At 38.1% G+C, this 12,915-nt stretch overlaps 1 protein-coding gene across 2 annotated transcripts; it reads right to left on the reverse strand.

Annotated features, from left to right (window-relative positions):
• Positions 1-7,303: 7,303 nt before the first annotated feature.
• On the reverse strand, positions 7,304-11,958 carry LOC149021858 (uncharacterized). Of its 2 annotated transcripts, none has more exons than XM_089150037.1 (4): positions 11,539-11,958; positions 8,995-9,418; positions 8,699-8,905; positions 7,304-8,282 (listed from the first exon to the last, which is right to left on the reverse strand). In XM_089150037.1, exons 1-4 carry the CDS (start codon positions 11,568-11,570, stop codon positions 7,986-7,988), a joined length of 960 nt encoding a protein of 319 aa, XP_089006163.1. In that variant the 5' UTR covers positions 11,571-11,958; the 3' UTR covers positions 7,304-7,985. The 2 variants fall into 2 exon arrangements, with proteins under 2 accessions (XP_089006163.1, XP_089006164.1); XM_089150038.1 differs by having other exon boundaries at positions 7,306-8,282; positions 11,633-11,957.
• Positions 11,959-12,915: the final 957 nt, after the last annotated feature.

Here is a 12,915-nt window from a genome sequence, read left to right on the forward strand (position 1 = left end):
ACATTTGACCCACAACTTTTGACTTTGCAATAAAGCTAATTTCAAGTGAAACAATTAGTCAAGAAAATATTCCAAACCTAATTCCATTGTTGAAAATAGTTCCCCCTTTCACATGAAAAGCTTTTCATGGAATCAAATTTCTCTACAAAAAAAAAAATTTAACTTTTCTAGAAGACTGTTGCCAGGAGTTAGGAGGTCTTTTTTTTTTTTTTTTATTTCCAGTCAGACTCTGAAGATGAGTCTGAGGATCCCATGAACATTTCACTTGTTCAAAATCTTCCTGCCTCTCTAGAAGAAGGTTTGAATCCACCTCCTCATATAGTTCACAGTGAAGCTCCTGTGGTGATGGGCCCTAATATGTCCTCGACTGCTTCTTTGGGCCAACCCTTTTTGGCCCATCCTGTTGATGACATTATACCTTCTACTTTCTCTTCTGTCCACTAGGTCTCTATGCCCCAACAACAACCCCCTCATTTTAACCCTAATTTCGCATCTTAAATTCTCATGCGAAACCCTCTCAAGGCAACCGTTTTGAAACAGTGACTAAAGAACTTTTGGGATTTCCTTATTTCAGGTTTTTTCTTCAGCAACACCATCCCTTAACCAGCCCCTCATATAGATGACTCTTTAAGCATGAACTTGAATCCCTTGGCGCTTCCAACAACTCTAATGAGAGAAGATGCACTGATTGCAATGAAAAAAAGGAAAACGATCTGCTTCTTCCCTCCCCTTTTCCATTGGTTGCCTCACTAACCAGTTTGGAGTGTACGTGCAACGTCTTTTCTCTCTCACAAACAACCCAATTGCAACAGAGGAGGTTTGGGTTATATTTTGAGAGATCACAAGGGAGTTTCTTCATGTGCGGTCTCTGTCCCTTACTCCTTTTCTACACCTCTTGAGGGGAGCTTAGGCGTGAGGCTCTTCTAGATGCGCTGCGAAGGGTTTGACATATAATGGTGGAGTGATTGTCACGTTGATCATGCTCTTAATTCTAAAGTCACTACTTCGTGATATTTTGAATATTGTGAGGATATCATCCACCTTTCTTCTTATTTTATGGATTGTGTTTTCACTTTGTTCCTAGGGGTGCACCGTTGCTCTTCTCTGGGGAAGGCGCCTCGGGAGGACTGGCCAATTCCCTCTTGGTTGTTGGATCTTTGTTTCGCCCTTGTCTTTCCCGTTCTTGTGTGTTGGTTTACCAAAAAAAACACCCAATTGCAATGTACCAAGACATGCTTTTGTGGCTCTTCCAACATAACAAATACACTCTCTGGTTATGCCTCAACTTCAGCATCAACTGTCACATCCCCCTAGTTGGTACCCCTTTACTTGAACACCCGGAGGTGTGATCCACAGCCCCAAAAATCAAGTCTCAGACAATCATCCAATCATTCTACACAATAGTTCAATAATGAGCAAGAATAATTCAATGTATTAATATTAATTAAGAATAAAATCAAATGTTGAGGATATCAAAACCATAATCAGAGTGCAGAAGTGATGTCAAATAATCAGAGTACCGAAGTAATATCAAATAATCAGAGTACCGAAGTAATATCAAATCTAACGTGTACAACTGCAAATAAAGAAACATTAGAACTATCCTAAGTGTTAAATTAGGTATGTATCTTTAAGTAAAATATAGTTCTTAAATTCAAAAATCTCTGTATCACAAACTGCATAAATTAATCATGAGTCGCGCTAATTCTGGTACCCATAGTCGAGACACAAACATTCTTCACCATGAACGTTATAGTCGCAAAAACCTTGTACACTGTAAGGATTGATCACTGATGTCTCGTGTTCTTGAATCTCGATAACATCTGTATTTGTAGCAAAGTCTAAAACAACATTATCCACGAAAGGTGAGTTCAAAAAAACATAGCGAGTTGTTCACAAACAAATAACCAATTACAATCCAAATCAATACATTGCATGATGTGATATAATATGAGACAAAATACAAGAATACAACTATACTTTAATAGATGTTATTCTTTAATGGCAAACATGCATTAAAATGGAATACCAGCCTCCTCTAAAAATGTATCGTCACTCTGATCTCTCACGGGTTGGTTACTGATCTTGAGACCCCTGGTAAGGAGTCAAGGCATCCCTCTCGGACTATCATCATACCTGGGATTTAGGTCACTGCTCTCTCACCACCATTGGTATGAGTACTAGTGTGTGTCAGGGCTATACCTAGCCCAGTACAAGTCAATTACTCAATCACATCAACCTAAGTTCAAATACTTCCTCTACTACATCTCACAATCTTGGTTCGGTATCATTCCTTACTAGAGTCATTATATCCTATGGCACCAACCAACCTCGGACTATGCTAACTCTCAACCCTATTGGTCATCCACATATAATGGACGGGAAGCTCTCATGTCCTCTCACTGGTTGGCTACCGATCTTAAGAGCCCATGAACCCAAGTTTATTATATGCAACCCTACCAATGAATGACCCCTCACAATGTGGTTGTGTCCTCTCATAAATTGGCTACCAGTCTTGAGCGCCCACCATCCCACACTATTGCCACAAGTCACTCGGCATTAATGCCCACCTCGATAAGGTGTGATATGACGGGGTTTCTAACCATACACAACTAGACTTCTTAGTTATGACATCCAGTGATGGTGAAAAGCGTCAAGGGGCATCAAAGGATTGTGTCACATACCACCTCCACTGATGTCCCAAGACAAAAACACTCGAATAGTATTCCCCAATTCATAATCACAACCTACATTCGCATTACAAGATGGATTTAATCACATGCTCAAGTCACAAGTCAATCAAAGTCCATACAATCACATGTTGATCATATATCAACAACATCATTAATCATTTATATTTTGAAATTTTAAAGTCACAGTAATCATTCTTAAACCCTAAAACAACAATATGTAATCATATAATCAAGTTTCATAACAATTAACAATGTAACTATGTTTATGTGCAAGTAAACGTCCTCACCTTGCTATCGATTTGCAACCTAGTAAATTAGGTCAAAGAGTGAGTTCACATTCCTCAAAAAATCCTATTAACATGTTGGTTCAAATTTAGAAACAACCCTAGAGGTATGGTGTTGAAAAGAGAACAAACAACCAACTTGGCAATGGGTGGTTTGCTTCGGGCAACCAGAGCAATCACCCAACCATGAATCTGCCAAAGCTTGGTTGGGTCACCCTAGTCAACCAGAGCAAGCAACCAGAGCTCTGTGTACGGACATATTTGGCTCAGATTGACAAGATACTTCTCATTTGGGTTCTAAACTACTCCAAAATTATTTAGAAATTTCTGAAATCATACAAGAACATTATCTAATATAGTTTAGCGATCAAACAAAGCAAAAAGAATGAAAACCTAATGAATCCTATATTAGGTCTTTTTCGAAATCTTACCGCGAGATTCACGGATGAGCTAGAGTGAATGGAGATTCACTCTAGAGCAAAGAGGATAGAAGAATTAGGTCATTGCAGGCTAAGTACAAACTTTCTTTTAGGTCATTACAACAAGTAGAAACTTTCTTCTAGGTATTGACAGTAGATGGAATCAATCAAAAGAAGAGAATTAAAATGAATACTAACCTTTTAGAAAGCGAAACGACAATCAGAAACTTTGACGAACATTTTCCACATCTTCCTTCACCTTGAAGAGGGTTCTCATGAGAAACTCTTACGGTTTTAAAACATAATGACTCGTTTCAGAACGAAAAAATCATTAAATATGACTTAAAAAAATCAATTTCCCAAAATGCCATTTTCCCCCGAAACTGGGTGGGTCGCCCAGAGCAGGTAACCCACCCCTGGTACTTTTGTTCCAGGAGTGGAATTGAGGCTTTGAATGCCCTAGCTCAGTCTTGGGTCATTTCCTATGTTATAGAAGGGTCATCACTATACTCTTGATCCATCTACCAAGTCCGTCAATGTCCTAGTTAGATCTTCTTCCATATTCTGACAGAACTCCCAATTCAGTAACATCTCCATCTATTTCCATTGGTTTATAAACCAATCCAATAGTCTCAACTTGGATGTCCCACAGTTGCCTTCTTACTGCACTCCGGGTTTTCAGACCTACAATATGAATTTTCAGGTTAGGATTTTGCGGGATTTCACATACGCCCAGCAGATCTAAACCAGCATCGTCGTCCTTCAATGCCTCATCCCAAGTGTGCTCCCTCTCTGCTCCTGTTCCTTATTAATGTTATGATTGTCCCTTCTTATGCTGCTTTTCTGGTGCTCCTATTAGTGGCTGTTTTTCACTGTACTTGCTCCCTTGTTGTATTCGGTTTTTTATCTGTAAAAATGTGCTTTATTGGTCTACTTCCTATGCTTTCTTTTTTAGCTATTATCCTAGAATATACGAGGTTTACAATCCCACTATTTTTTGTCGTGTCTTGGCAAGCATATCAGGGATAAACCTATTGATATGAACTTCCTTTATAAACTAAAATCATATGATAATTCTAAAGTTAAACAACCACGACTTCTCTATTGCTTGCATCCCTTGTTCAGGTAGCTCAAGGAAGCAGGGAGGCCTTTGGCTTTTGGGAAAACCATCCATTTAAGGCTAGGTAATATGCATTTATGCGCCATCTAAGATCAAGGACCAAACTTAAATGCTAGAATCAATTATCAACCTTCTTGGAAAGCATTTCTTAACCTTACCTCTTAATGAGAGATTTTAATGAAGTTCTTCATGCTTCTGAGAAACAAGGAGGAACTACCTTCTCTCTGTCTCAATCTGGAAAATTCCTACAATCCCTTATCTGCACCCATGACCTTGTTAATGTCCCTCTTAATGATTCAGATTTTACATGGACCAACAAACAATAAGGACTAAGGAACACCCGTGAAAAACTAGATAGATTCATTGCTTCCTCCCTGTGGATTTATAATTTCCCTCATCTTCAAGCTTTAAAACTCCCCTCTATATGCTCTGACCATAACCAAATTGTCCTTCTCTTTCCCCAAACTAGTTCCTTTAAAAACCTATTTCATTTTCAATCTGCCTGGCTATCTCACCCCCACTTCAATGACTATTATTTCTTCCTGGAACAACCTCTCTCATGATTCTTGGCAGGCTAAACTTGCTGCTTTCTCCAGCTCTTACAATGCTAGAACCGAGATGTATTTGGTCAAAGTGACAACCTAAAAAAACTCCCTCTTCACTCAATTTTTGGGTGAGGAAAATAAACTTGTGCCTGATCAGGATATCCTTTCTTCTCTATCCTCCAAAATACATTGGATTATGGATGTAGAAGAAGTTCTCTGGATGCAAAAATCTAGACAGGATTTCATCAAAGTTGGTGATCGAAATACTAAATACTTCTATACTTAGAACCAAGGTGAGACTAATCAAGAACTGAATTGATTACTTAAAAACAGAGTCAAGTGAAATCATCACAAATACCAGAGATATAGCTTTTCACTTTTATAATTTTTTTTCAAAACACTATTTACTGCTTCTAACCCTTAAGATCCAAGGTTTATGGAAGTGTTGTTTGACCCGATTTTGTCCCAGGATGAAGCCTCCAATATTGGCCAGGTTCCTTCTTTGGAGGAACTTCGATAGGTAGTTTTTAGCTTTCCTTCATATAAGGCTCCAAGGGCTGATGCTTGCCAGGTATATTTCTTTAAGTCTTATTGGGAACTAATAAAGAATGATATCAGCCCTATGGTCCAGCAGTTCTTCTCTATTTCTTCCCGACCATTTGGACCAAATCATACATTACTAACCCAGCCCCTCATATAGATGACTCTTTAAGCATGAACTTGAATCCTTTGGCAACCTTGGCGCTTCAAACAACTCTAATGAGAGAAGATGCAGGCAATGAAAAAAAGGAAAACGATCTGCTTCTTCCCTCCCCCTTTTTGTTGGTTGCCTCACTGACCAGTTTGCAAACTGGAGCTATTGCAAATTTCATCAGTCAAGGCAAATCATGTAAGGTTTCAATTCAATGAAAATTCTGAAGAAGCATACTATACAGAAATTACATTTAACTTGAAAAAGGTTGGGACGAATCATTACAGAACTATATTTTACAGCCACCATAACCCTCTGTATCTGATGAACTCAAGGCATTGAGAAAGATCCACATTATCGGTTGTTTTACATACATGTTATAGTGATGAACTGAAAGCCTTGTTACATGGGCAATTTCCATTGTTCCTTATTTATGAAGATTCACTTGAACGAGTTCAGCTGTGCAATGATGCATACAAGGAGATTGGGCAAAAATCAGAAGAATGAAAACAGGGCTTTCAAATAACTAGTGCTTGGTGTTACAAACCATTTAATTGATCTGGTAAGATTGCCACATTAGTTTCAGTTACTCTTTCAAAATCTCCACAGAAAGAGCAGAAGCACTTCCCAGTACTGAGATCAGAAGCAAGAAGCATTTCACAACACAGAGAGAAAGCCTTTTGATGAAAAATGTATCATTCATTCACCAGGGAGCAGCATCTCAACAACAGAAACAAATCAGAGCATTCCGATTGACTATTTTTTAGGACTCAATTGCTACTAGGAACAACCTGGAACCTCATTATCTTTCATTGCCATGGAAAAAATTACAGATCAAGATATTTTAATTTCACCGTATCTGGATCAAAAAGCAACAACTTGCAGAGAAACTAAGGGAAGGGGGAAGCTGACAACTTTGCAGCTTCTCAAACATGTATCTTGCCCTAGCTTTCTAACATACTAGTCATTGTTTCATACAAGGGTGTGTGTTTGATATTGTTTATGTTTGTTTTGAATAGAGTCTCTATCTCCCCATTTGCTTGCTCTCTTTTCTATACAAGTCTTGAGTAATCTCAAGTGATACTGCTGTAATATTGATGTTATCATGCCAATAAAGGCTCATTTTGGTGTTGAAGACAGAAAGGTAGATTCCAAGAGACAGCATGATAATGTGACTGTTTTGCTTACCCTCGATGCGTGAATTGGCTCTCAGTCAGTTCATCAATTTCTGAAGTTATCTATTGCTGGTGATGAAGGTTGACATCCGTTCATGAATTGCTGAACCCATCTAATGTTCCAAAATGAAGAAGTTCTCAGTCAAAACCAGCAGACAAGCTGCATGGAGCTTTTGCTCAATTGAAAGAGTGTCTCCCTCTAAACTTGTGCTCCTACTTCTTTTTCTGGTGGTGAGGAGGCGGGTGGGAGGGAAAGCTGTTATCCTACATGCATACAACAACAACAACAACAATAAGCCTTGTCCCAACTAAATGGGGTCGGCTCTGTTATCCTATATGCATGAATCACCCAATTCTGTAGACCACAAGGATATCAAGGACTATCCAGAAAATGACTAAACATAGAGATAACCCTCATATCTTCAGTTTTTCAGGTAAAAAAAATCTGATAGTAACACATGTATGCATTATCATCACCATCATCTAAAGCTTGTCCAGATTCATGACCATTTTAGGCCCCACTGCATGACTCCTACAATTGCAATCCAGGTCCAATGTGCTCTATAATATCCCCTTCAAGAGCCTCCAAAGCCCTCATTGCATAGCACCAGATAATTCCTGTCAACTTTCTCTTTCCATTGCCTAAACACGCACAAACAGACATGTGTACACATACATAGAGTCCCTCAAATGTATCTGATTCCCTTTTAAGCATATCACGTATCTGTAAATGTGTATGCATTTTTTGCTAGTTAAAGTGTATGAATAAGATGCGTTTTTTGAGTCCTACATGATTCAAATTAAAATTAAAAAAAAAAAAAAGAAGAAGTAGAAGAAAAAAGCAAGCTCCCAATAGAAAGCAGGAAAATGGAAATAGTAACTGAAAATAAAATAAATACAAGATTAGGCAAGATTAAAATCAATTTGTGTATGGAGATAGAGAGCTGCTAATGAGGGGATATTTTTGCAAAATTTTTGGAGCTGAGCTGCCAACTAGCGATTGTAATCATCAGTTCATCCTCCAAATAAACACTATCTTAGGGAAAGGAAGGAGCTCCTCAATGAGGTTTCTCATCAGACATAAGCCAAGCTTGTGCAGCAATTAAGTCTGGAAGCACAACAGCACCAGATTTCCTCCAACTTTCAGCATTAGCTGACTTAAATCGATCCAACAGCAAGGCATGCATTCCCATACTCTTTGCTGGAAGGTAGTCCTTGCGCATGCTGTCACCAATGTGTAAGGTGTCTTCTGGTGCAATATTTCCTGCTTTTTCCAGGGCGACCTTATAGATTCTTGGGTCTGGCTTTTCAACACCTTCAAGACCAGAAAACACACCAAAATCCCACTCGGATCCCTGAACAAGAAAATAACATGTAAGTGAAACATCCAAGAGGATTGCATCGACAGGAGTGTATCAAAAAATCTAGCAACTGTTTTATTGGTTCTTAAGCCAAAAGGAAGTCAGGTTAATCAAATTATAATTCTTGAATGAACAGAAGATGATGCTTAGGCCTTGGAAAATGTTAAAAGACACCGAAAAATTACAAATACGCAAAGTTTATATCAAGGGAACTTCATAATATTTCAGTTCAATAAATGAAATAAAATCAGAGTTAATTAGGTTTTCAACTCCATTTAGTAAATCATTTCAAGACTATAAACTCTCTAACTGGTGTAAAGTAATGGTTTAGTCCGATTGAAATTAACTCAAACAGATCAATGCATGTGATTTTGGACCATATCATGCATTACAAAGCCAATTCCTTTTACCTCATTCAGACCAAATGCAGGAAGGATGACATCCTGATATCGATATTCGGCATTGCTGACAACCCCAACAATGATTCCTTGCTCATGTGCCCATTTCATGAATGGCTTGGAGTCCTGGAAGCAGGTATAAGGTGCAGACGATCCAAAAGTTGAGTATATCCGTCTAAATACCTTCTCAAATGTCTCTTCATCATAATCATACCCTGCCTGTCAACAAAACCGGAATTCTATTTCATAGGAGTGCTGAGAAGAATATGCTTCTGCACAATGATCCAAAGGATTGTATGATATCTTACCCTGATAAAGGAGTCCCTGACACATGATTTCCACCACAAAATGTTAGGCATTTTTTCTGCATAACCAAAACAAGGATGGCTTTTTGCCATTTCGGTGTATGCAGCTTTAAATCCCTCATGCACGCGCTTGTAATCTGGACAAGGCAAACCAACAGCTTTGGCTGCCATGCAATAGTAGTCACCAAGTTCCCCTTTGTAAGCTATTAGTGTGCCAGTGACATCTAAAGTTATGCAGCGTAACTTTGACAGTAATGACATTCTCGGAAAAAGATTCCCGCTGCTTTTTGGACATGAATAGGTCAGAAATGTTGCAGAAATCCCTATATATTTCTTGTGATAAACATCAAAGCAGACCCTTGAAGTAGCTCCTGGTCTTTTGGTTAACCGACCTACATAATTAGATCCAAGAGGTGCTTGCATGTGCCTACATCACAACTCTAAATGTGAGAAACAACACATTCTTTCGTAGCAGAAGTCACTCATACAAGCATGTATGAGCCATTTAAGCTCAGTTGACAAGGAAGTCCAGTACAGGAATATCCATGTTAGGCTTTTCACAAGGCAAATAAGCAATAAACATCTTAACCCAATTCTGTTTGATTCAAATTAATATTGGAACCAACTATAGTTCTAATGAGATCCCCCCCCCCCCCCATTGCACACAGGATTCTTCAAGAACGGCCATTCACTTCATTAATTCTCAGCTCATCATGAAACAAGGCCATTTCACTTTACAGGAGAAAAAAAGTAAGGTGCAGTATGGAATTAAGAGGAACAATACCCTAGTCATTCATGAATTTATCCTTTCCTATTGTTGGCTTAATATCTGCTTAGCAATTCAGCAGGATTGGTAAACAAAAAGCACCAGCTTACCAACCATTTGCTCTTCTTTCTTTCTTTCTTTCTTCTTTTTTTTTTTTTTTTTGAAAAAAAACAGAAGTTCATTCAGCAGCACTGAGAATGTGAACCATATTTCCATCCTTTTTAATTGGCATTATTTTTTATTCCCTTGCATTCCCTTTATTTCTCAGGGAAATTCCAATGGAAATTCCCACCTATTCCAATACAGCACAACTTTTTTAATCCTAGACCACGCTTCCTAGGTTTCCAGAACGAATGTCCTACACATATCAGCATCTGCGGTCTTGTTATCATATGCAGCTAGGCAAAAATTTTACATCCCCATAAGCACCTCATAAAACCTCAATCTTCAGTTGCTAAATTCTTAGTCGTATACAAAAGAAAAAGAAAAAAAAAGAGGGAGTAGTTAACTGACATGTTCACTCAAAAAAATCCTTTTGTGGCTAATCAATTATTAGTAAAAATTGAGAAACTCAATATGAAGGCAGTCCGATAATGATAGATTCATTTGGTATGAAGGACAAACCGATATTTTATATTCCATTATGCCCCCAAATCAACAAAAAGAAAGACGCATACCCCCAATATGCTCTAGCAAGTTAATGACATTTACTTTTCTATTTAGTATACCATAGTCAATATGTGTTTTCAAGAAAAATATTGGGCGAGCATCTCAAGATGCTGTTGTAAGGAAGGAATAGATGTCAGTCATACAAGCATCCTAGTTAGTTTAGTATATAGTATTCGTATGGTACATTTACACTGGCACAGTTTGTGAGCAAGGTAGCTAATCTAGCATTATGAAGTGAGTTGAATTATCTTCCCTGCATATCAAATACAATGGAACAGGATAAAGATCAAGAGGACGCTTAACCACTAAGAACTACCCCAAATCCTGGTTAGACAATTCCTAAGTGAGGAACTGAAAATTAAAACTCAATTTTTTCCAGAAATATGGAAGCTGTTAAAGAAATGTGAAGGCTTTCTAACTGCATCCCCTTGTCATTTGATCTCCTTATTTATTATCATTTTCCCCCTTCAATCATAAATGTCAACTAAAAATTCATCTGAAAGTGAAAAAATGAACCAACTTCAACAGATGCTTGCGCTCACTCGGAAGACATATCACCTATGCAATTTTCATATGTGATCATTTTGAGAATTTAAAAACCCTATTGCTGTTTTTGAGCAGTAGCGAGCATCACAATATTAAGAGTAAAAAAATTATCAAAGTAAATGCATCCTTGTTTTTCCTTGTCACCACATATATTGTGAATGAGAAACCTTGGCAGAAACAAAACCTAAAATAAGTTGAACAATACCGACATTCATTCATCTATCAGTTATTAAGTACAAAGCAGACAAATGAATAATCGAATCACGTTCAGCCCAACACATAAAATGAAGTTAGAAATCATATCCATAAATTCTATTCTCAGTGCGACGGGATGAATTTGAAAGAACAATAACGGGAAAACGAGAGAGAATTTGTGGAATATCGGATCCGTCCATTCCTAAATTACCATGTACATTGATCACTCATTGAGAGAAAATTAAAAAAAGAAGAAGCATCAAAGAAGAGAAACAAAAGATGACCAGAGAATATGATAAAACCAGAAAATAGATATGACAACAGAACCAGAAGACGAAAAGTAGTGAGAGGGAAAGAGAGCACAAACTGACGTTTTCCCAGTAAAAGCCATCTCCAGCTCCATTCAGACGTCAAGAACAAAAGAAAAGGTAAAAATCGATGTTGAAATCAAAATAGAAGACTAACCCAGAAGCTAATCGACAGGAAAAAACAGCTGCTTCGACGAAATCACTGATTGACACGTTGGTTGTGTGAGATAATTGGAGCTAAATCGCTGAGCAGAGCTACGCTGTTCAAGAGTCAGAGAGTAATTGAAAAGACGCGGAAGATATTCTCTGTTTCCTTCCATAGCTTGTAAGTAAAGATTTGTATTTTCTTCCATTTTTAAACATGGGAAGGAAGTGATTCCATGAGGTCGCCCTGTAATATCTATACTAAATTGAAACGCCAGGTGAGATGGATTCAGATAGAAATTCCAACTCAACTTCAAGTCTTCGACAGTTCAACCAATGAGTTATCAAATTTATACACAAAACTCTCCCAAAAAAAACTTAATACACATGTTGAGACTTTCCTTACATTTGATTTCGTAGGATAATAATGTATTTAAAGCGTAAAAAATTAGCCACACGTGAATCGAGTGAGTTTTTTTTTTTTCTTTTAGGTTTGCCAACCCCGGTTAGCCAACCCCGGTTCGCCAACCCTGGTTTCCAAGGTTTTGCCCGGACTAATTCGGTGTTTGACCCAGGTCGCACACTTGGCTATGGTTAAGGGTGTCAATTTGGTTAAAAAACCGTTAAACCGTACCGTACCGAACCGTTTAAACCTTACCGTACCGTACCGTTTCCAAATTCGGTGCGGTTTTTACCGTACCGAATTTGGTAATTGGGACGGCGCGGTTAGGTGTCATCCGTCGGTAAATCCGTTTACCGTCCGTTCCGATTCCATTTCCGTACCATATACCGTAAAGATATTAACCCTTTTAAAGTTTAAACCCTAAACTTATGTCAGAGAGTCATGCTTCACTTCGAAGAATCAGAGGACAAGAGTCACAAAGATAGAGAACAAGTGTTGGGAGCATAGAGAGTGATATTATATAATGCTTGAGGTGTAACTAATCAAATGTTATAGATCTAATTAATTATTAACTACCCTTTCTTATTCTGTTTGAAACGTGGACATGGACTGTAGTCAGTACTGAAGTAGACATAGTCAGAAGGGGCAATGGAATAGACAGAATCTAGTGAATGAATTGGAAGTCTTGAGAGAAGAATTCCCTCTCCCTTGGTTGACAAGCAAAGACAGAAAATAATGGATAGATTTAATGATTGCTCTTTTATGGGTTTTTGTAGATCATGGCAATGTTGCTCAGCTCAAGCATTTCAGCAGCTTTAGCAATTGCATATCAGCATATGTGGCTTCTTCCACCATCACATATCTAGACTTTAAAAAAAGCAAGAACTGTTCCC

Source organism: Hakea prostrata, chromosome 3, assembly GCF_041222555.1.
Source record: "Hakea prostrata isolate BN-2017 chromosome 3, UWA_Hpros_2, whole genome shotgun sequence".
NCBI classification, from domain to species: Eukaryota; Viridiplantae; Streptophyta; class Magnoliopsida; order Proteales; family Proteaceae; genus Hakea; species Hakea prostrata.